The sequence below is a fragment of the Chelonoidis abingdonii genome, chromosome 8 (genome assembly GCF_003597395.2).
Source record: "Chelonoidis abingdonii isolate Lonesome George chromosome 8, CheloAbing_2.0, whole genome shotgun sequence".
In the NCBI taxonomy this organism is placed as follows: domain Eukaryota; kingdom Metazoa; phylum Chordata; order Testudines; family Testudinidae; genus Chelonoidis; species Chelonoidis abingdonii.
The window spans coordinates 67212513-67233218 of NC_133776.1; the positions used below are offsets into that span (position 1 = coordinate 67212513).

Consider the following 20706-nt stretch of genomic DNA (forward strand, 5'->3'; position numbering starts at 1 on the left):
TGAATTTGGCCCATTGCTTTAGTCTATGTCAGGGTGCACAGTCAAACGTCCTAGCCTTGACATAAACACCTCAGCCCAGCTTTGGTTTCAGCTGGGCGTAGCTATTCTCAACCAGATTCTGCTCTCAGCTACCCCAGCGTAAGCCAGGAGTAACAGGAGGGAAGCCAGTGAAGTTATTCTCGATTTACTTTGGAGTGGGTGAGAGCTGAATCTCTCCCTCAGCCTCCAGGGAGAGGCCCCTGGGCTTCAACTCTCTTCTATTGTAGGAGCAGTTCCAGGTTTCCCTGGTAACCGTTGCCAGGTGAGACTGGGAGGTAGAATTTAGTCCCCAGGTTGATAACAGAAGACGTTTTCCATTAGGGCTGCTAACAAGCTACACAGTGACCAAGAATCTAGTGTGGCTGCCGGTCGGCATCTCCCCCTTGTCACTGCCCACTGTGCGATAGATTCAGAGGCACACGAAGGAGCATGCTGGCACCGGAAACTTCAGGGGCTGTTTAAACTCCCAGCACACAAGTCCCCTAAGAGTCTGCGCATATTTTAAAAATCTCGGTGTACATTGCTGCATCCCCTGAGGTCCAGTGAACAAGGACAGCTGTGACATTCTTAGAACGGAGAAGGAGCTGTGAGGATGGGAAGGCACTGGCGATTCACTCTGACAGGGATTGCTTAAGAACCGTGAGTATGAGTAGGATGGGCTAGATTTGCTGTTATTTGGGACCCACAAAAACTGACTAGGAATAGCCCAACTTGGTGAGAATTTGCTAGAACAAGATGGGATTGACTAGAGTTGGGAAGGAGGGTTAATGAGGACTAGCAGTTAAAATCAGTGAGGCTAGGGATTACCTGGCACCAATTAGTGATGATTACAATTAGCACTGGGTAACGATTTCTTAAGATTCAGGTACGTCAGTGAAGACAACAAAAAGGAAAGGGTGACTGTGTCCTGATTTTCTCAAGGGATCCATCTGATGCTTTCATAGGATCTCTGTCGAGTAGTGGGATCTGCTCACTATGAGCTCTGCTTGCTGTGCGGTGGGCATCATTTCCTCCTATGGTTCCAATACTGGCAAGGTAGATGGTAGCTGTAACCTTCAGAGGGAGAGAGTGTTATTTTCTTGAAGTGCCTCTTGTAATAAATGCCAACAAATCAAAGCAAAATTGTGTGGCAAATATGCATGGTTAAATATCACACTGTCCCTTTAAATTCCTGCACAGCTCTGGCGGCTAATGATAAGTCGGATAATGGGAGCTTTAGACTCTGAGAACTAATTACACACAAACACCACATGGTCTGAGTGGAATCACAAGATAACTGCTGCCTTTCCTGAGGAAAATTAGATGCTGGTGAATCAAGGCCTTCAGCAGTCTGATGCTAGCTGACATGGAATAGCCTGATGGAGGGCTGCTGTAATAGCAGGAAAGTTGTCACTAAACCCCCCATTAGCTAGCAGTACATGTACCTTGCGTGTGGCATTAGCTAAAGTTCAGCTTGCTGTTGGATATCAGCACCCTGGCCTGGTGTATTCCCCAGCTTGGCACTGGCACGCTGTCATACAGGGCTAACAGAGCTCTCTTTTCCCGTCAATAGCTGTTTTGAGACATTTTGGGAGGAAGGAGTTAAATTTTCCTTTCGAGCTCACACACTACAGTTCTCTTAACCCCGTGGAATGAAGGAAACCAGGGACTTGAAATCAAGTGTAGAGAGATAAGCAGCGTCTCAGAGTATATTTATATTCAGCATCTGAAGAACACTGCACAAACACCTGTTCATTCCTTATGAAACAAAGATATTTAAGCACATAGTGATGAGATGTGTAAGAAAACAGACAGGCTTGAAGGAAGTAAGGCAAACAATTCCCAGAATGGGGAAACAGGCCATGAGAAGAGCCAGATTGTTTTCCTTTGATTCCACTGGGATTTCCTGGGGGGCATGTCAGGATGATACACCATCTGGAGTAGGGCTTCACACCCTGAGGATGCGCAGGAATGACTGTATGTGATTGACATACACAGATACTTGTTTGGGCTAGATTCATTTGCAATAGGAGAATTAATTCCAACCTTTGCTCCGGGGAGAGGAGAGAATGTCCATAAAGGGCAGCCTGCTGTAAAGCTTGCAACCCCTCCCATTGGGTAACGGGACTAGTTTGCATAGCAATTTGCTGCTAGGGGACAGGGCTTTCAGTTTTCCCATGCCATTCCCATTCCAGGAGTTTTGTAGTATATTTTGCAGGAAAGCTGACTTTGGATGCAGCCCCTGATTTTCTGGCAGACCTTTGCTTTTTACCCAGTTTTTGTGCTAGCTTTTACTGGGGCACTTGGCCTCAATTAAGACAGCAAGCCCATGAAAGAGACAGGCCTAGATGCTTTCCTCTAGCTTGTCTGTTACCCTTTGTTTCCCATTTCCCATACAAGGAGAAGTTAGCATGTAATTTTTCTGCACCAGACACCACTCCACAGTGCCTCTCCATTTGGGTATGGGCCTCTCTTAACCCTTTGATCACAGATTCTGAACAGCAGTGCTGGACCTGAAGGGTTCCTGGGCATGAGAGGGTTAACTTCCACTCTGGCTTGGACTCCATTCGGGAGGCCTCCTCATGCTGCTTGCAGCAATGACAATGGTAGGCATGATGATGTGGCCCTGACCCTGCCTGGTACAGCCAGGTCATTCACAGACACGCTCTGGCTGGCTCAGAGAATTAACACGGCCACATAAGGTTAAACCTCCAGGGACAAACTAATTATAGAGACAAACTCTTACTACCTGGTTTATTGTTACAGTGTCACCTGCTGTGTGTATGAGAATTGCCACAAAACTGAAAGAATTTGAAAGAATTACACTAAATAAATCAGCCAAAATAATAGACATTTCTTGATTTCTTTTAAAAAGCAATTCAGCAAACAAGCAGCAGTAACATTTCCCATGCCTGAGATTTACCACAAGGGAAGCAATGAAATTGCCATCAACACTACCAACCCACATAATATTACCCAAGTGTGTACCAAGTTATTATCTGCTTAGTATCTAATCGGACACTGACCAGTCACACTCAGCACAAAAGGTTGCTTTTATATAAGTCCAGCCCCAAGGCTGCTGCAGTTAGATCCAACTGAATCTCTGACCCCAGGACTCCATGGAAGTGCAGGATTCTCCCCAACACAGTTCTGATGACAGGATTGAGGCCTTATGTTGTACAAGACAAAAAAGAGCAATACAAAAGTTTCTAGGAAGTCAGAAAGAAAAATCATATCAAAACATGTTTCTAAAGCCACCCCCCTGAAGTGTTTGCAATCCAAATACTGCAGCATTATTTAGCACAGGGAAATCTTGCGCTGAAAGAGGACGGAAGCAAAAGTAAAAACTGACACATCTATGTTGAAATGCAAAAGCAGCAAACATCCAATCCGGGTTTTCAAAAAGAATTGTTCAGTTTTAGTCATCTACACTATGTTGCTTTGCAAAATGGGCGAGTTTCTGACTTGCAAATGATTTTGAACCTACATTATCCCTTTAGTCACCAGTTTAGCTGATCTAATCTCTGTAATTGTTCTGAACTCAGAGTTTCAATTTTGGTTTCCTTTGTTTGTTGAATGTTTAATTTGTTAATATTTGGTGATTCCCATTTAATCCAGCTCCTTCATTCTGAGCTGCATTTTGCTTCTTTTCAGGCAGTGAAAGGAGGGTTTCAAAACACCCCTTCATCAGATCCCACAGCCACAGCTAAATATTTAGTCATTCCTCAATGCAAATTATGTTTGCAGAGAGATTCCTGATCCAAAACGGGGGATGGGGAACCATAACTGCCTGTCTCTTCACTGAGACCCAGCTGCTTCTACCCCCATTCATGACTATATTTGGGAAGCAGACAGTTCGTTTCTTGGCATGACCCAGTGATTTCCTCCAGTAGTAATGCCTTCTTCAGGGTCCTAATGCAATACTGTTTCCAGGCAGACACCAAAGAAAAGGAGAGAGGTTTGTTTTCAAGCAGCATGTGCCTAGCTCTCTGGTCTTTTAGCTCTTTAAGAGCAGCTTCTGTTCTCCATTTACAGAAGCTAAACTAATGGGCAGGGAATATTTTGAACTGGAGAAGCCCATGAAGCATGAAGCTTCTTCTCCCTCTCTCCTCCTCCCCTCCGCCGCATATAAAATCATCTCACCAAACTTTATATGGAGAGAAAGTAAAGCTCATACAGTGAATTCTGTATTTGGGTTTTACATTTGGGATGAGCAGTATTGCAACCCCAAAATGTTCTGAGATCATGAGTCAGGACCCAAAGATCATGAGGAAAAAACAGAACACATATATGTTGGTTAACCATAAGGGCTAGGAAACCCCGCCCCCTTTCCCTGTAAATAAAAGTCAAAATTCTCCCATGATCACAGGACTCAGAGAGCTGGGACTTTAAGAAAAGTGCCAAATATTGTGAGATTTGTGAAAATCAAGAAGAGTTGACAACACTAGCTGAGAAGAAGGATGGTCTTGTAGTTCAGGCCCAAGACTGCAACTCACCAGGTCTAGAATCAATTTCCTGCTCTGCAGCAGACTCCAGTGTTTGATCTTGGACAAGCCACTTCATCTGTCTGTAAAATGGAACTAATACTGTCTATTTAGATAGTAACCTCTTTAAGGCAAGGCCTGTGTTTCACTATGGGCCTGTAGTGCCTCGGATAATAGGGCTCTAAATGCTACTGTGATACAAATAATTAATAATTAGTGTTTTTGGAAAAGACTATAGGAAGCATTCCTAGAGACCATCCACAAATAACTCTCTCCTAGCTGCTTTAGAGCAATGCTAAGTTATTCCTGGTTTTTAACCCTAACTTTCTTTATCATCATTTTGTAATTTCTATTGGGAAACTTTGGTCACCTCCTATTCAGGGAAATAAGACACTCCCCCATCTGTTCCATTTCTTAGATACTTGATGTCACCTGGCACTATGCTCATCTTAGAGGCAGCAGCCGCTTCTGCAGCATGGCAATTAACAGGCACACAACTCTCCAGATGGAAACTAACTCTTGCATCACATGGAATGATTTATTTCTGTTCCCTCTCTCTGCTTGCACAGTCACTCCTTGTTTACCTCTGTCCTATTTTGTACTGCTGCTCTGCAATAAACTGAGAGTTCAAGGCCTTCTCCATAGTAACCTCAAGCCCAGTTCAGCACAGATACATGAACGTCCATCCCATTGATTATAATGGGAGTGCTAAGTGGATTTGAGAGCAGAATTTAGCTTGAGATCTTATCCTTACAATCTTGTTTTATGATCTGTCTGTTAAAGCACAAGATTGAGTCAGATGTAGGTTCTAATCCTGGCTCTGTCAGTGACTTGCTGTGTGAACTAGGACAATTCCCTTAACCTCTCTCAGTGCCTCACCTATAAAATGGGGATGATCATACCAACCTCATAGTAGGAGATATGCAGCTTAATTGGTTAATTCCTGTGAAGTACTTGGAGATTCTTGTACAGAAGGCAGCATTAGAGTGCTTATGTGCTTAAGTAATTTTATTTAATTCATTTGTCAGTAAATATGGAAAGATACAGTTAAGAATCTATGACTATGTTGAGTTAGGAGAGCTCAGGCATTGCTCAATTGAAGGCAGGCTGCACTGGCAGTTTGCCAGAATCCTGAGGGTTGCATTTAATTTGCATAAATGGAGCAGATTACAAGTTGCTCTTATGGTTAATGAAAAGGTGTGGTCATGACAGGCCCCAGCAGGCAATGTTTCTTTAGTGCTCAGATGAAGGTGGTGCATTGCCTGCTGGGACCCGTCATGTCCACAGGCTACACCTGTGTATTGAAGAGGATGCCAGCTGTGCTTTGCACATTTACTGCTTTGTGCTGGAGGATGAATGTGTTATGCCACAATGTGGCATGAATGCCATTGTACTGTGATGCTGCATCAGCCCCTGAAGATATTTCAGCTCTGTTTGGAGAATAGATCTATCACTACTGATTGTCCCACAAAATGAAGGCAGGTGGCAGCCATCCTGTTTCCTACAGAGACCTTTGGAAAGCAGAGTCACCCAGTAAGGTCTAGAGGTAGATACAGAGGTGCTACAGCAGTTTCCCATACTGTTACTCTTATAGGCCATTGCAGCTGTAAGCTGGGACACTAATGGTCTCATCTAGCCTTCCCTTTCCTCTTCTCTCAAATAGAACATACTTCCTTCTGGGGCTTCTGACATCCTCATGCTTGTAGCACCCTATATTAGCAGCCTGGTATAGTGTTGTCTAGGAGCCGAGGAGAAAACATTGACCACTTGCTGAAAGCTTAATTACTTGTTTACTTCACAGCCCTGCTGAACACCCACTTGAGAAAGGAGCACAATAATGAATTACTCTGGTTTCTGTGTGTTTCAGAGGGAAAGCTTCTGATGGTAGTGAAAGCCCCCCAACATCTAGCCAAATTCTATTTCCAGTTCTGCTACTGATATGTTAAGTGACCCTTGGCAGCCTTCCTATGCCTCAGTTTCCCCTCGGTATACCAGGGATAACACTTACTTAATTCACAAGGGTTGTAAGGGTTCATGTTTGCAAAGCACAGGGAGGCTGTTGGATGAAGGATGCTACAGAAGGAGGTGAGGTAGTATTAGCAGTGGACAGTACACATCTTACTGTTTTTCTATAAATTTGGATCAACACCTTTCAAGCTAGCCTAGTTGCAAACCAATGCAGTCTGGCAAGCAGCTTTTAAAGCTACCAATAGCTTCTGGGTCTCCCTAAAATAGGAAGAATTGGCCAATCACAAACATTTCATGGCTGAGTCACATCTAGTAGGTGCTGTCAGTATATATGATCATAGACCACTTACTGAATTCTGGCAGACAAGGAACGTGCATATAGGCTCTGAGGGCCTCTTGACAGTTATTGATTAGCCCATGGCAGTATCACTGCTCATGCATTAAGAAAGAGGTCAGATATTTGGGAACGGAAGGAATGATCCCTGACTGAGGTCAGGAACAGGGGTGCTGGTAAAAACAATGAGGAGTTAGGTGGCACCTTAAAGACTAACAGATTTATTTGGGCATAAGCTTTCGTGGGTAAAAAACTACTTCTTCAGATGCTTCAGGGGTGCTGGTGCTGCCTTGGGATTGATGTTATTGCGGAAGTGGTCAGAGATGCTGACTGGTACATGGTGCTGGTCACCAGGTCCTTCCCACATCTACAGTTGTGATGTTTCCATAGCCCTAAGCCCTGACTGCAAGAATATGGGGTCCCTGGCCTGCAGGATGGAGGGAAGGTCTATTCTGTTGCCTTGGTTCAAACCTTATCCCCCTATGTTAGACAAGGAGACATCCCACTTGTCTCCAGCTCACAGGCATATGGAGACCCTGGAGACACAAGGAAAAACACCCTCATCAATAGGCTAGGGGAGGGTGTTCAGGTGGGGCTCATAGGAATAGCTAGGAGAGGGTGCAGGTCAAAAGTGTTTTAAGATCTCATCAGTTTCCCATTAGATTATAGAATAAAAGAAAATACCTGCTCTGTTTATTACAGGAATTCACATGCCATTGCAGAGGCCAGCTGCTCTAGCCCACTTCATCTTACCCAAATGCTGGCTGCAGTCATGACTTCTCAGTAACATCTATTTCCACACAGCCTCCCCTTACACAGAGAACAGCTGTGCCCAGACACACAACACAGACCCTGGTTACATTCATGACTCCTCACTCAGCCACCTTTCCTCTCATCAAGAAACTAACTCTGGAAATAGGTCTGATCTCATTGTGCATTAGAAGGATCCCCACTTTTCTGCCTCACAATTTATGCTTCTTAGGTAGCAAACAAACTCCACGCCCGGAGGCTGGTCCTAGGTGGGTGAGAACAAAGATCTGATAGTGATCTGCTGAGTTCCGCTCACATGTTATCTTCTGTGGACAGATCACTGTTATCTTCCTTCCTTCTTTGCAAAGCAGAGGAAGGGGTGCAGAGAATAGTAGAGAGCAGGAGGAATCTAACTTCAAGGGCCTAGCTAGGGTCTTCAGGGCAGCACTGGGCCAGTTAGCTAAGGAAAGCAGCAAGTACTAAGAGAGAGTCACTCAGTCAACAGCCATCATCACAGCCAGATTTTCAAAGAAGCTCTGTGCACCCAACATGCTAAACTTTATTGAAAATCTAGTCCACAATGTCTAGGACAATAATGCCAAACATCTGGCTACTTGATGTACTTATATGGTCTGCACAGTTTATGGTGATTCTGTAGAATCTCAGTTTTCGTTTTAAAAAGTTTCAGGCCCTACCAGTTGCAAAGAAAACCTTCCAAACAAAGGGAGCATAACCAATGCAGTCTGTAGAGAGTATGACAACATAACCGAGAGGTGGTAACTCCCCCATCCTTCAGTCGTTTCACTAGGGGTTGACACTAAAGCCTACAGAGGCTTACACTTTACAGATCGGCATTAACTATTTCATTGCTGATCATTTTAGTTGGGGAATTGAAACCCATGGGGGTGGGAACGCGGATCTGGTGCAGCAAAGCAAACTCAGAGGGAAAAGGCAGGGAGGGAGGAAGAGCAGGACTAGCACTGGTCCCAGGGCGCGTGTAGGTCCCCTCTGCCTGGTGGGGAAGGGGGACATGCAACAGCGCACTGAAAGAATAGCGATGAGGCTGATGATGGGGGATACTTTGTGCCAGCCCCCCATTAACGCCACTGGGAGACCCTCTCGGGACTCGCTGCGGGACTCCGCAGCCCGCTCCCCGCCCCGAGTGAACGGCAGCCGGCGCCAGGCGCTGAGCGAAGCGCCGCTCTGGCCGGGCGCTAGGACCCGGGAAGCCGGCGCACGGACGAGCTCACACCTGCTGGGCCACATCAGCCCGGGCGAGTCCCGCGGCTGGGGGTGGGGAAGAGGGAATTGGCCTGTAGGCTACTGCCCTGGCCGCGGCTGAGCCCGCTGGGGGAGCAGGGCGGCCGGGCAGCCTCGCCCGAGGTGCCCGCGTGCGCCCGGGAGCTGCTCCCCGCCCGTGCCCACGCGGTGCCGGGGGAGGGTGAGCCATCGGCGGGAGGAACCCGCCGTACGTGCCCGCGCTCAGTCCGTCTCTTCTCTTCCTTCTCTGCAGAGCCCCGCTCAGCCCGTCTCCGGGGAGGACGCCGCAGCCAGCTGCCCGCCGGGCGCACGGAGCTCCTGGCTGCGGGCAGGTCGTGCGGCGCGCTATGGACCCGGAGAGCCCGCCCGGCGCTGCTGCGAGCGGGGTGCAGCCTGCCCGCCGGGCCTGTTGTGTGCCAAGACCTCCAGCGCCGGGACAGGGGCACCTGCACGGTGCCGTCTAGGACGGGCACCTCTCCTTGCCCTGGATCTAGAGCAGCAGCAACTTCCCTGCGTGGACCATTCTCTCCCAACTTCTCGGCGCCGGCAGGAGCCCGGCTGACATTCTCCTGCACTGCAGCTCCCTGCTCAGGCTGTGGTTCCTACGCTCCTTTGGAAGAGACGCCAGTTCAGTTGCCTGAATTTGATACTTTTTTTTTTTTTAAACAGAAGCTAAGACAACTGTCCCCAGGCTATCCTCCCTGGCGTCGGATCACCATTAGCTAGGAGGAGCCACTGCTTTTGTCCGAATCTAGGGTACAGTTGCCCGTGACCGGTAGAAGCAGCCTGGCTCTGGGTTGAAAGTGAGGAAGTTGTACAGCCAATGCTCTCTTGTAGATTTATTCAACACACACTACAGGTTGTCCCTCCTATCAAGCTGCATCTCAGAGAAAGGGAGCACAGCCACTGAAAAAGGATAATTCTTAAAGGCTCCTGAGCTGAACAGGGTTAATTCATCACTGCGTTAAACACTTCTGGGGCTCAAGGAAGGGGAGACTAGCTCAGAGCTGGTAAAACTGGAGAGGCTGGGGTTCCAAGGATGGACAACATGTGTGAGGTTCCCATTGGAGAATGTTCAGACCAACCCCAACTTGAAGAAAAAACAGGGGAGCCCCTTGTAGCCCCCAAGACAAAGCCACCATTCAGTATAGTCTTCTCCACACTTCTCTTCTGTGGCGAGTGTGTGGCTGCTGGGTTCCTGTGTTCCTCCTACAGTCACTCTGATGATCACTTCTGGCTTGCAATGACCATTCTCTTCATGTTGTATCCATCCATCATGGTCCAGCTGACCCTCATTTTTGTCCACAGGGATTTGACCAGTGACAAGCCACTGGTGTTACTGATGCACATTCTACAGTTGGGTCCTGTCATCAGGTGAGCAGCATGAATACCTCCCCATCCCCACTGTAATATATACACGTCCCCCTTCCCCAATGAACTAGGGATGAGATGATCTGTTCCCTGAGTCAACCAGCTGCACATTGAGTCAGTCCCAGGGACACTGTGTTGACCAGGGAAGCTTCTTGTACGGAGTTCTCCTAGGGGAGGATGCAGGAGCACTGGCTGTGATAGAGCTCTCAGCCATTACAGTTCTATCCTGCTGAGAGTTATTGTTTGTATAGTGTTTTGTCTGTGGAAACCATGACTAATATTATTGTTACTCGAGAGACTCTCTGGGGCGTGGTGTAGTAGCAGCTCTGGCTGTGGGTGGGTGAATTCTTAGCTGCCCCAGTCCCTGTAGGGAGAGGTGTAGGAGCTGTAGAGTAGTTCCTAGATCCTTCCCTGTGGTACATGCTAGTTATATGGGGGGGGAGGGATAGCTCAGTGGGTTGAGTATTGGTCTGCTAAACCCAGGGTTGTGAGTTCAGCCCTTGAGGGGGCCATTTAGGGGTTTGGGGCAAAAATCTGTCTGGGGATTGGCTCTGCTTTGAGCAGGGGGTTGGACCAGATGACCACCTGAGGTCCCTTCCTACCTTGATATTCCATGATTCTATAGGTGCCAGGAGCTCCAGGCTACTGCATTTGGTTCCCTTTAGCATTATACAGGAGATTGCAACCTGTTTCCTCCTTCCCACAGCAAGGCAAGAGTAGTTATGAAAGGTCAAGTAAACAAACCACGTTTAGGCTTGGATTCAGCTGCCTTACAAAAAATAGAATCTGTAACTTAGCAAAACCTCATGAGGCTGAGACAGTTCATTATCTCAAAATAGTTGCATTTTCTCTCTCCTTCCTCTACCCAAAGACAGGCTCAGAGGAATAAAGCCCTGGAGATTTCCTCTTCTCCTCCTAACCCCAATGGAAATGAACCACAGGAGTTTCCTACCCAGCCATCTTCCCCAAAGACAGTGGTCACTGGAACCTACCCAGGCAGCTTCCTGCCTCACCCCTTCCAGACTAAATGCTTACTGTCTCTCTGTAAGGGAGGTCTGCAGTGAACTGTTCTTTAACAAAGACTTCTTTTTCATGATTGCTTTTTGCACTTCTTGTCCCCTCTGAGTTAGTTGGTCACACTGAGAAACAGGGAATTGGCTAATGAAGTCTGTGTAGTCACACCTGTATGGCACGGAGGAAGGGGCAAATTCTCTTGCTGGGGCCATTTCAGAGCTGAGCTGAGAATAAGGTGTGGCTGGGAGTCCTGTCTTTGACTGAGGGAAGGCAGCTGTCACCTTGGGTTTGATGACATGGGAAGGATGAGATGGGAAGACATGGGACAAGGAAGGGAAGAGCATTGGTGCAAATGGGTGAGTTTTGGAACAGTAAAATCCTAGGAGCAGCGAGACACCCAGGCTGCTGTAGCCATAGACCCAAGAGAGACAGGAGGAGCTGGATGCAGTAAACAGGAAGAGAAGAAGCCTAGGTCTCATTCCTAGAGAGTGACAGCGATTCCTCCTTCCAGACAGGAATCTGCCCCTCCCCGTGTTAGCTCTGCCTATTCTAGCAAAACAGCCTGTTTTTACATACCCTATGTTGTGGGAAAGCCATGCTGGCTGCATTAGAGCTCACTAAAAAAATAATAAAGCTTTTAAAACCAGTTTCTGTTTCCAGCTGGGCTGGGGAACAGGCTAGGTGTCTCTCTTCTGGCCTGTGAGGGTGTCAGTCGCCCTGGGATGCACCCAGGTGATGTTCAGCTATCTCCATGGAGAAATGTTGGGAAGGAGATAAGCAGGACAATACGGTATATCTAGCTGGCATCTAAACAACTAACTCAGAGCCCTCCACTTCATGCGGTGCCCACAAACCCCCAGAGATTCAGAGCTGGTACACCTTCTTACAGGAAGCAAAGAATGGAGGGGTATTAGGGTGTCCCTCAGCACGTGATGTTTCAGCTCTAATGGGATAATGCTGTCCTTGACTGAATATCCAAGTTTTTGGGGACTTCCATCAGGCCATTTGATCAGGATGAGACAGTTAGTTTAGGGCTAAATTTCCACTGCCAGTTTTAATGGTAGCATAAATTGTATCATTGAGTAGAGGCCATCTGCAGGGCCTCTCTGATCCCACACCTTGCCCCAAATGCCTAACTCATCTTGCTGTGCAGACTCTAGCTGTGTGAAAGCACACAGCCGGATCTCTCTACAAGGGGATGATGCTGCAACTGGCCCCCATCCATTTCAGCAGCAAAAGTTCAAATGTAGAGTGCCTGTAATGCCTTCTGTTGTGACATCTGCAGGCACATGGCTGAAGTGAGAGGAGCCTCAGAACATTCTAGAGAGTCTTGTCTGCAAACCCTTTCAAGTGCAGCCCTGCAGTCCAAACTGCTGAGTCTCACCTGGTTTCACTGAGTCATACATTGGCTCTGGGCTCACTGGAAACTGGTCCTTTCAGATGAATGTGGCTTCAGTTCAGAGTTTGCAACACAACATATAACCAGGCAAGGCTTGGGTCCCATAAGAGAAGTGGTGCAGAGATCTAATTCCACTTGGTCTGAAAAATGACGATTTCTCTTGTACCACTGATTGTCCTAATAAAGTTTTCCACTATCAGTCTTAGAGCGCATTGGTTTCTAAGCTGAAGCTAAACACGTTTAGGTGTTAGCTCTTTTCAGCAAACCATTTCACTTTCTCTCATGCTTACTCTGCCCCTAGTGATTTTGATGGATATTGAACTGACTCTTACAAGTGCTGAGAGTAATGTAATGCAGATTTCCAAAGAAAACCAAGGGCCAGAATATTTCAGAGATGCACCGTGCAAGAATGGTCTCCAGGGCTGGCAAAACCAACCATAAACTACCACATACAGCATAAGTAGAAGGACTCCCCACTCCCCCAACCCTTCACTTACTCTAAGGAGGCCAGTGAGGACCTGGTTGTGGCAAAGACTCCAGGGTACCTGTTCCCTGGGCTAAAGTAAATCAAACAAAATGCATGGATGACAAGGGGGAAAAGGCCATGCTGCCAGAACTGTCATGCCAACAGGTTAGGAAGGGGATCACTCTCTCTTACACACACTCTCTCCTGCTCCTTTCAAGCATTGCACAAGAGCAAAGCGTGTTTTGGGGTGCATGTTTCCCAAAATGCAAATATAGTGCCCTGCCCCTGGTTTGGGAACGGGGGTGCTGTTTGCCTTGCCATGCTCTCTTTCACTAGTTGCCTCCTTGCTAAACTGCTTGAGTGGAATCAACAAACTCCTGCTGGGGAGGATGCCGACAAGGAGAGACTTGCGAAGGAGCATGACAGGGTCCTGGTGAGGGTGCAGGCTGGCTGAGCTGATGGGCTGCTTTTTCTGTGCAGGTGCGTGGAGGCCCTGGTGATTTACTGTTGCTCCGGGCGGCAGGAGGAGCCATACGTTACCATCACACGCAAGAAGAAGCTCAGGAAGGGCTCTGAGGTGGAGCTGGAGCAGGAGGTCGGCCACTCAGTCCGCAAGCTGGTCACACACCGCAATGCCTTCAAGCGCATGGCAGTGATCCAGGCCTTCCTGGGCTCCACACCGCAGCTCACGCTGCAGCTGTACATCAGCATCATTGAGATGTATGTCCCCACTGGCAGAGGTAAAGGAGGAATGGGGCAGCATGGGTAGTGACCAGTGAGGCTCAAGTTGCAGGCCCAGAAATTCGAGTGCTTATCCAAGTCTCTCAGGTCTGCAAATGCACAGTGGAAATCTCATAAGAACAGGCTAGGCCTCTAGTTCAACCCCCTCTGGAATGGAAGGTGACAGATGTTTAACAGCACATAGCAATGCTGCACCATGCTTTGGGAGAGCACGTGAAGACCAATGCAGTATCCAAGGCCGGCTCCAGGGCCCAGCGCGCCAAGCGCATGCTTGGGGCAGCATGCCGCGAGGGGCGCTCTGCCGTTTGCCGGGAGGGCGGCAGGCGGCTCCGGTGGACCTCCCACAGGCGTGCCTGCGGATGCTCCACCGGAGCCACAGGACCAGCGGACCCTCCGCAGGGACGCCTGCGGGAGGTCCACTGGAGCCGCGGGACCGGCAAGCGGCAGAGCACCCCCCACGGCGTGCCGCCGTGCTTGGGGTGGCGAAATGGCTAGAGCCGGCCCTAGCAGTATCCAAATGATACTAGAGGGGAATGTTTAGGTAGCAAACTCAGACTTGTGGGTAACATCTTTGTGGAGCCTGTTTCATGCCAGAGAAAAGGTCCATGGCAGGTAGGGCAGCACACTGCTGAATAGGATGTCTTAGGCACTGGCCCATACAGCTAAGATCTAAGTCTTCTAAACTTGATGTATCATTCAAAAAAGATGGAAAAGAAACATGTCTAGTTCAGTCCCTGGCTTATTTTTCCACCCAGGACTCACTCTCTTGTAAAGTCCTGTAGGTGAGGGAATGATGACCTAGTGGCTAGGGCACTGGTGTGGGGCTCAGGACATCTGGGTTCAGTTCCTGTCTCACCCACTGACTGACTGCCTGTGTGGCCTTACAGAGTCACAGTCTACCCTGTGCCTCAGTCCTCCAACTGTCAGTTGGGGATAATGCTTCCCTACCTCATAGGGGTGTTGGGAGGCTAAAATCCATGAACCAATGTGAGGTGATCTGGTACCATGGTGCTGAAGGCCATAAAAGTTAGATCCCCATCTCCACTAGGGGCATAGTGAGGTAGGGCTTTAACATCTCCCTTCATGTGATACTGTTGCCTCTGTCTCCTTTGGAAGCTGCGTCCATTCCAGAGCTCATCTTACGGTTATGTATATTTTAAAAGAATTTTTCATAGTCACATTTAAATCTAGTGCAGCCACAGATAAGTTCATATGACGTCCATGGAAAAAATCACTAAAGCTGTTAGGATCCAGGCAAGGAAACAGACTCCAAACCAAAATAAACCTTAATTTAAGCTAATAGTATAAATGATGAGGAGGAAATTGGGTTTTATCCAATCAGTTGCTATTCCTAATGTACGAGTGCTGAGTTTAGTGACTCTCTGCTTATAAAATCCTGAGAGCTACCATCTCAGTCTCATTTAATAGAATTAGAAGGTGAGTGCCTCACTCGTGCTTTGAGCCATTCATGCTGTGTAAAAGGGCAGGAGCAGTGTAAAGAGGCCCTAAATGCCCTGCTTCCAGTATGGAAGGACTCCCCTGGTAGGGGCACTGTGGAAGATAAGGCTATCTCCTAGGACCCCCTTGCAAGTTGGCGTGTATGGCTTGTGTTGAGGTAGGAGCGGTGTGCCGGGGTGAGGCCACAGCTTGCATCACTGGGGAGACTTGTGGGAAGCTATGGTAACTAAGAGAGGCTCCCAGAGCTACTCCAAGGGCCTCTCCAGACCCTGGACTGGTGCAGGATGGGGAGGGAACAAAAGTGGCTTAAAACCTCCATAACTCCCCTCCCCCTGGACTGCAAGTTCATGCTGCTCCTCTAAGAGGCACAGCACAGAATCTTAGCCAGAGGGAGTCCCATAGGTCCATATCCTTGGCTGGTGTGATTCATGGTAGCCCTATTGACTTAGGAGCGTTGTTGATTTCACTAGCCAGGGATGGGGGCTATAAATTTCAATTGGGTTGTTCCCATGAATAAAGTTAAGCATGGACCTGGCCCAGGACTGGTAAAGTAAATTGGCTTTGGGTAGGGAAGATGATCTCATGGATAAGGTGCAGGCCAGGAAGGGAGGTGACCTGGGTCCATGTGTGGCTGTGCCACACATTTCCCGTGTGACCTGGAGCAAGCTCTAACTTGTGACTCAGTTTTCCCCTGAAGATAACAGCATGTACCTACCTCCTGCAGGTGTGGTGAGGCTAGATTAATTAATGTTTGTGAAGCGCTGTGAGAGCTGCAGATGGAAGAAGCTCTAGAAGCACAAAATAGTAGTATTGCGTCTAATTTATTACAACTTGAGCCTACTATTGTTAAAGTCAAAGGGAGGTTTTCTATTGACTGGGGGCAGGATTGGGCATATAATCAGTAAATGTGTAAACCAAGCTTTCCAATTCCTTATGTATGTAAACAGTGTAACCTCCTGACGCAGTGGTTCTTAACCTTTCCCGGCTACTGTACCTCTTTTAGGAATCTGATTTGTTTTGCATACCCTAAGTTTCACCTCACTTAAAAACTACTTGCTTACAAAATCAGACATACAAATACAGATGTGTCACTTGCTGAAAAATTGCTCACTTTCTCATTTTTACCATAGCATTATAAGATAAATCAATTGGAATATAAATATTGTACTTACATTTCAGTGTATAGCATATAGAGCAGTATAAACAAGGCATTGTCTATATGAAATTTTAGTTTGAAGCTGGTGTTTATCACTAGTTTACATAAAAGTTTACTAGTTCAGAAAGTGGAGATTTCCATTCCTGTGTGTCTCTCATATGCCTTAAGCTGCTAAACACTTACACACCCAAAGGGACGTGACTTAATAGGAGAATGACACCTAGTTTCCACTGACCTTCATGTCCATGTGCAATTTAAGGTTTTGTGCAATGAGCAGCATTCCAGGTCACAAATAATGCACTGCTCCCTAGGAAAGAAGGAGATTATTCACAAAGCACAGAAAGAAACTCTCCTTTTCATTTTGTGAGGCCCTTCCAGGGTCTACCTGTACACTCTGTATCCTCTGTAACGGTAAAACGCTCTGGGTCTCACACCGTGGTCCGTTCATCACTGGGGACTTGCTGGTGGTTCATGGAGTGCTGACTAGCCAGGACTGTCCTTCCTTGCAGGACAGTTAAAAGCACCTTTTCCCCCTAGTATTACTTTTCTACATAAGCCAGTGCCATAGTTAGCCAGGGATGCTGTGTGATCACGAATGTGAGGGAAAGTGTCCCCTAGAAAATCTCCATTCAGGTGTGATCCACACTACGGAAATGTTTGAGAAGCTCTGGAATAAAACCTCTGGCCATTCCAGCAACAGATGCAGGAAAGTAACCCTAGCTAAGGCATTTGCATAGGGAGCTTGTGTTTACATCTTGAATCTACATGCCACAGTAGCAAATACACCATTTACTTAACTACACCTGAGATCAAAAGCAATTTTACTTTATCGCTGCAGCACAGTTTCCCTGTCCAGGCTGAACTAGAGTGACCAGGCCAGCTACGTTTCCTGTATATAAAGACTGACTTTGTAACACACAGGACAAAAGCTCACTCCTCCCACATGTACTACAGTACATTGATATCATAGTATCTGATCGTTTGCCTGGCTACTGCTGAAACATGAGACAAAGTATGTCCTGCATTGACTTGCTGTGGCTCACAGGACATTAGTAACTAAATAAGGGTGGACAGAGACTTGCTTAAACATAACTCTCCTAGGAGAATCTGTCAGAGATTGCCCTGTAGCAAGTCTGTAGCCACTTTCTTGTCTAGTTTATAACTGTGTTAGGTGCGGATCGCAGCAATAGTTGTGTCTGATGACTGAGTCCAATGCAGTTACAAGCCTCAGTCTGGACAGGGCCTGGGCTGGTGACAGTTGTAGAGACAGAAAAGGGAATGGGGCCAACAGGATTCATAGCTGTCCTGCAGCCTGCCCTCCTTGCTACTGCACTAACTACCTAGGTGCTTATACCACACTGCTCCCCATTGTATTTGAGCACCTGGGCCACCAGATCTTGCCCAGTTACAACTGCACAACCCCAGCCAAGAGCAGAATTTTACCCTAACTCAGAGGTCTTAAGCCAAATTCAGGCCTAGCTGATGCAGGGGCAGCCATGGCTCTGGGCCTGCTGGCATCTGGGCTCAACTGAATCTCCTTTCTGGAGTAACATGGAGTTTGTTAGCTGTCTGAATTAGTGGGGTGGAGGAAGGTGTAGATGGTACATTAACCTACTGCTGAACACCCACTCACCCAGCAGGTAAGAAGGAATGCAAATGTTCCCACTTTGGGCAGAAGAGGGTCTTGGGTGGCTACACTTACAGGAAGAAGAAAGAGGCTTGCTGTGGAGGATTTAGGGGACCAGGACATACTGTCTTCACCAGGCCGTTCTCGGCTGGGACATTCCTTTCCCATTTGGGATCTAGCTAACCAGACTGTTTCTGTCCCTCACCTGCAGCTGCTGTAGGCCCCTTCTGCTGCCTGCCACAAGCTATTCCTCCCCTGCTCCTTGCCTGCTCCCAGCCCCTTTTCATACCACTGTGAGCCATTCTGCCCCAGTGCCAGTTCCAAACCCCTGCACACACCCTCCAGGAGTCATCCCTCGCCAGTGCCTGCTTGAATTGGGCATGAGTTGTCCCTCCCCAGTACCCACTCCAAGCCCCTGTCCACACCGAGACTTTTGTGCCTGACCCAGGGTCTGCTTGGACGGTGTGGCAGAGGGGAAGTCATGGACTAGAGCAGCATGTGTGCATTGCCCTGTGTAACCTCTAACCACCCCTGGTCACCACCTTTCTTCCCTCCTATGCAGCAGTCCTGATGGGTATCTGCCTGATATCAGTCACCTATGGGGCGCTGGTCTGCAACATCCTGGCTATCCAGATAACATACGATGACTACAAGGTCCAACTGCGGCCGCTGGCATTCATCTGTATCATCCTGTGGCGCAGCCTGGAGATCTCCACCCGTGTGGCCGTCCTGGTGCTCTTCTGCAGCGTCTTCAAGCACTGGATCATCCCCATTATGCTCGCCAACCTGCTGATCCTCTTCTTCCTACCGTGGGTGCAATTCTGGTGTACTGGCGCCCAGCTGCCCAACAATGTTGAAAAGAACTTTAGCCGGGTGGGCACCGTGGTGGTGCTGTGCTCCGTCACCCTCCTGTACGCTGGCATCAACATATTCTGCTGGTCGGCTGTGCAGCTGAAGCTGGCTGACCGGGACCTGATAGACAAGGCACAGAACTGGGGCCGGTTGGCCATGTACTATGCTGTGCGGCTGGCAGAGAACGCTGTCCTGCTTGTCCTCTGGTACCTCTTCAAGACAGACGTGTTTGACTACATCTGCGCCCCACTGCTGGTGCTGCAGCTGCTGGTGGTCTACTGTCTGGCGATCTTCTTCATGCTCCTCTTCTTCCAGTACCTGCACCCATGCCGCCAGCTCTTCCAGCACAATGTCTCTGACTTCCTGCAGTGTGTCTGTTGCCAGCGGTGGGCACCTGTCAGGCCCACACAGCTCGATACACCCTGCGAGTCTGGCGTGAGGCACAGCATCGTCTGACGCACACAGCAGGGGGAGGGAGCAGGTCCAAAAGATACAACATGAGATGTTAATGACTGATCGAAAGCACTTGCCTGGCTCTTGGCCGGTGTCTAGCTGTGACACGTGCCTGTTTACAGACTGAATGGGGCGGGAGCAGCCAGGCAGCAAAGCTGTGATTTATGAAGAGGAGACCAGCCAGGCAGGGCCCAAGGGGCCTCCTTACCAGTCACTAGCACAAAGCAGGTCTAAGCTGAACAGGCACCAAGACCAGAATTCTCCTGTGCCACCCACACTGCAGATCTCGGCACTTTGATGTCATGGAGGGGTCTGGTGCCTGTGGACCCAAATCCCGCCCCTCCACACTCTGCTCCTGCTGCATACTGAGGTGTCCAGCAGGAGGGGCAAGTTCAGTCTCCATTATGATGCCCACACTGCATGAGTAAAGTGCGCACTCGTCCCCACCCCCACCTTCTAACTTGTCAGGAGAGCCCTGGTTCAGGGTAGGAGAGGAGTCCAGTCCCTGACTCTCTGCTCGTCCAGACCTCCATTGTCCACCAATACACTGCGTCAATTGCACACCCAACCTGGAGTGCAGGCGCCACCCTCTGCTGCCATGAAAGGAGATTTCTGTCTCCAAGTAAGTCCATGCATCCCTGGACACACCTGCTGCCCTGTGCCTTTGCTTGTCACTGCACGTCTCAGCTGTACCTCAGCAGAAGGGACGTTGTTCATGATTGTGCCCTGTCTTCCCCATTCCTGCTGTTCTCTCTCTGGTTATTACTGTACATTTGTTGAACTCACAAAAGATGAATCTTGAAGTTGACATGGTGGGAAATGTTCTGTGTTTTAAAGGAACTGATGTCACTCTGGGTCTGGCTTTTGTCTCTTCTGGTTTTTCGTGGGCAGCATCACGTGGTTGGGTTTGAAGAGGCTGAGAGTTCCAGCGACTCATACTCAGTGGGTGGAAATCAGGAGAATTTTCCTCCTCCCTGCTCCTGGGCTCTAACTGTTCAATAGTGCCCCAGTTAGGTGTGTGTTTATTCCTTTCTCTGTGGCTTATGGTAGTGTTTGCTAGTTGAGTCCAAATTGAACACTGGATCCTGCCCCTTCATCCTCTGGGAAAGTCTGGATCCAGATCTGAACAGCTTGGCCCATCTCCAAGACATCAGCCTGAAACGCCCCTGAATTCCAGGGAAGTCTAGTCTGGCTTCAAACTTCCCTCGGTCCCACATCCAATTGCAACACACTATTTACCAACTTCCCTCCTCTAACTGTTTGCTAAACAAATCTCTGGAGGGAAGAGCTCTCTCTCCAGGGAGACATGGGGAATGCAGTCTTATATTTGCAGCAGAGATAACTGCAAATGCTAA

The 20706-nt window shown here is 48.4% G+C and overlaps 1 protein-coding gene across 1 annotated transcript; it reads left to right on the forward strand.

Moving 5' to 3' along the window:
• Window positions 1-368: 368 nt before the first annotated feature.
• Window positions 369-20200, forward strand: XKRX (XK related X-linked). Its single transcript, XM_032772182.2, has 4 exons — window positions 369-678; window positions 9068-10188; window positions 13545-13804; window positions 18609-20200. The coding sequence occupies exons 2-4, from the start codon at window positions 9854-9856 to the stop codon at window positions 19352-19354; spliced, it is 1341 nt and encodes a 446-aa protein (XP_032628073.1). The 5' UTR covers window positions 369-678; window positions 9068-9853; the 3' UTR covers window positions 19355-20200.
• Window positions 20201-20706: the final 506 nt, after the last annotated feature.

What these genes read in the sequence shown, in the direction of transcription:
- XKRX (XM_032772182.2), top strand. Translation starts at nt 9,854, where the DNA reads ATGGACAACATGTGTGAGGTTCCCATTGGAGAATGTTCAGACCAACCC. An exon ending in CAGTTGGGTCCTGTCATCAG is followed by an intron (nt 10,189 to 13,544) that starts GTGAGCAGCATG and finishes TTTTCTGTGCAG; the next exon opens with GTGCGTGGAGGCCCTGGTGA. An exon ending in GTATGTCCCCACTGGCAGAG is followed by an intron (nt 13,805 to 18,608) that starts GTAAAGGAGGAA and finishes CCTCCTATGCAG; the next exon opens with CAGTCCTGATGGGTATCTGC.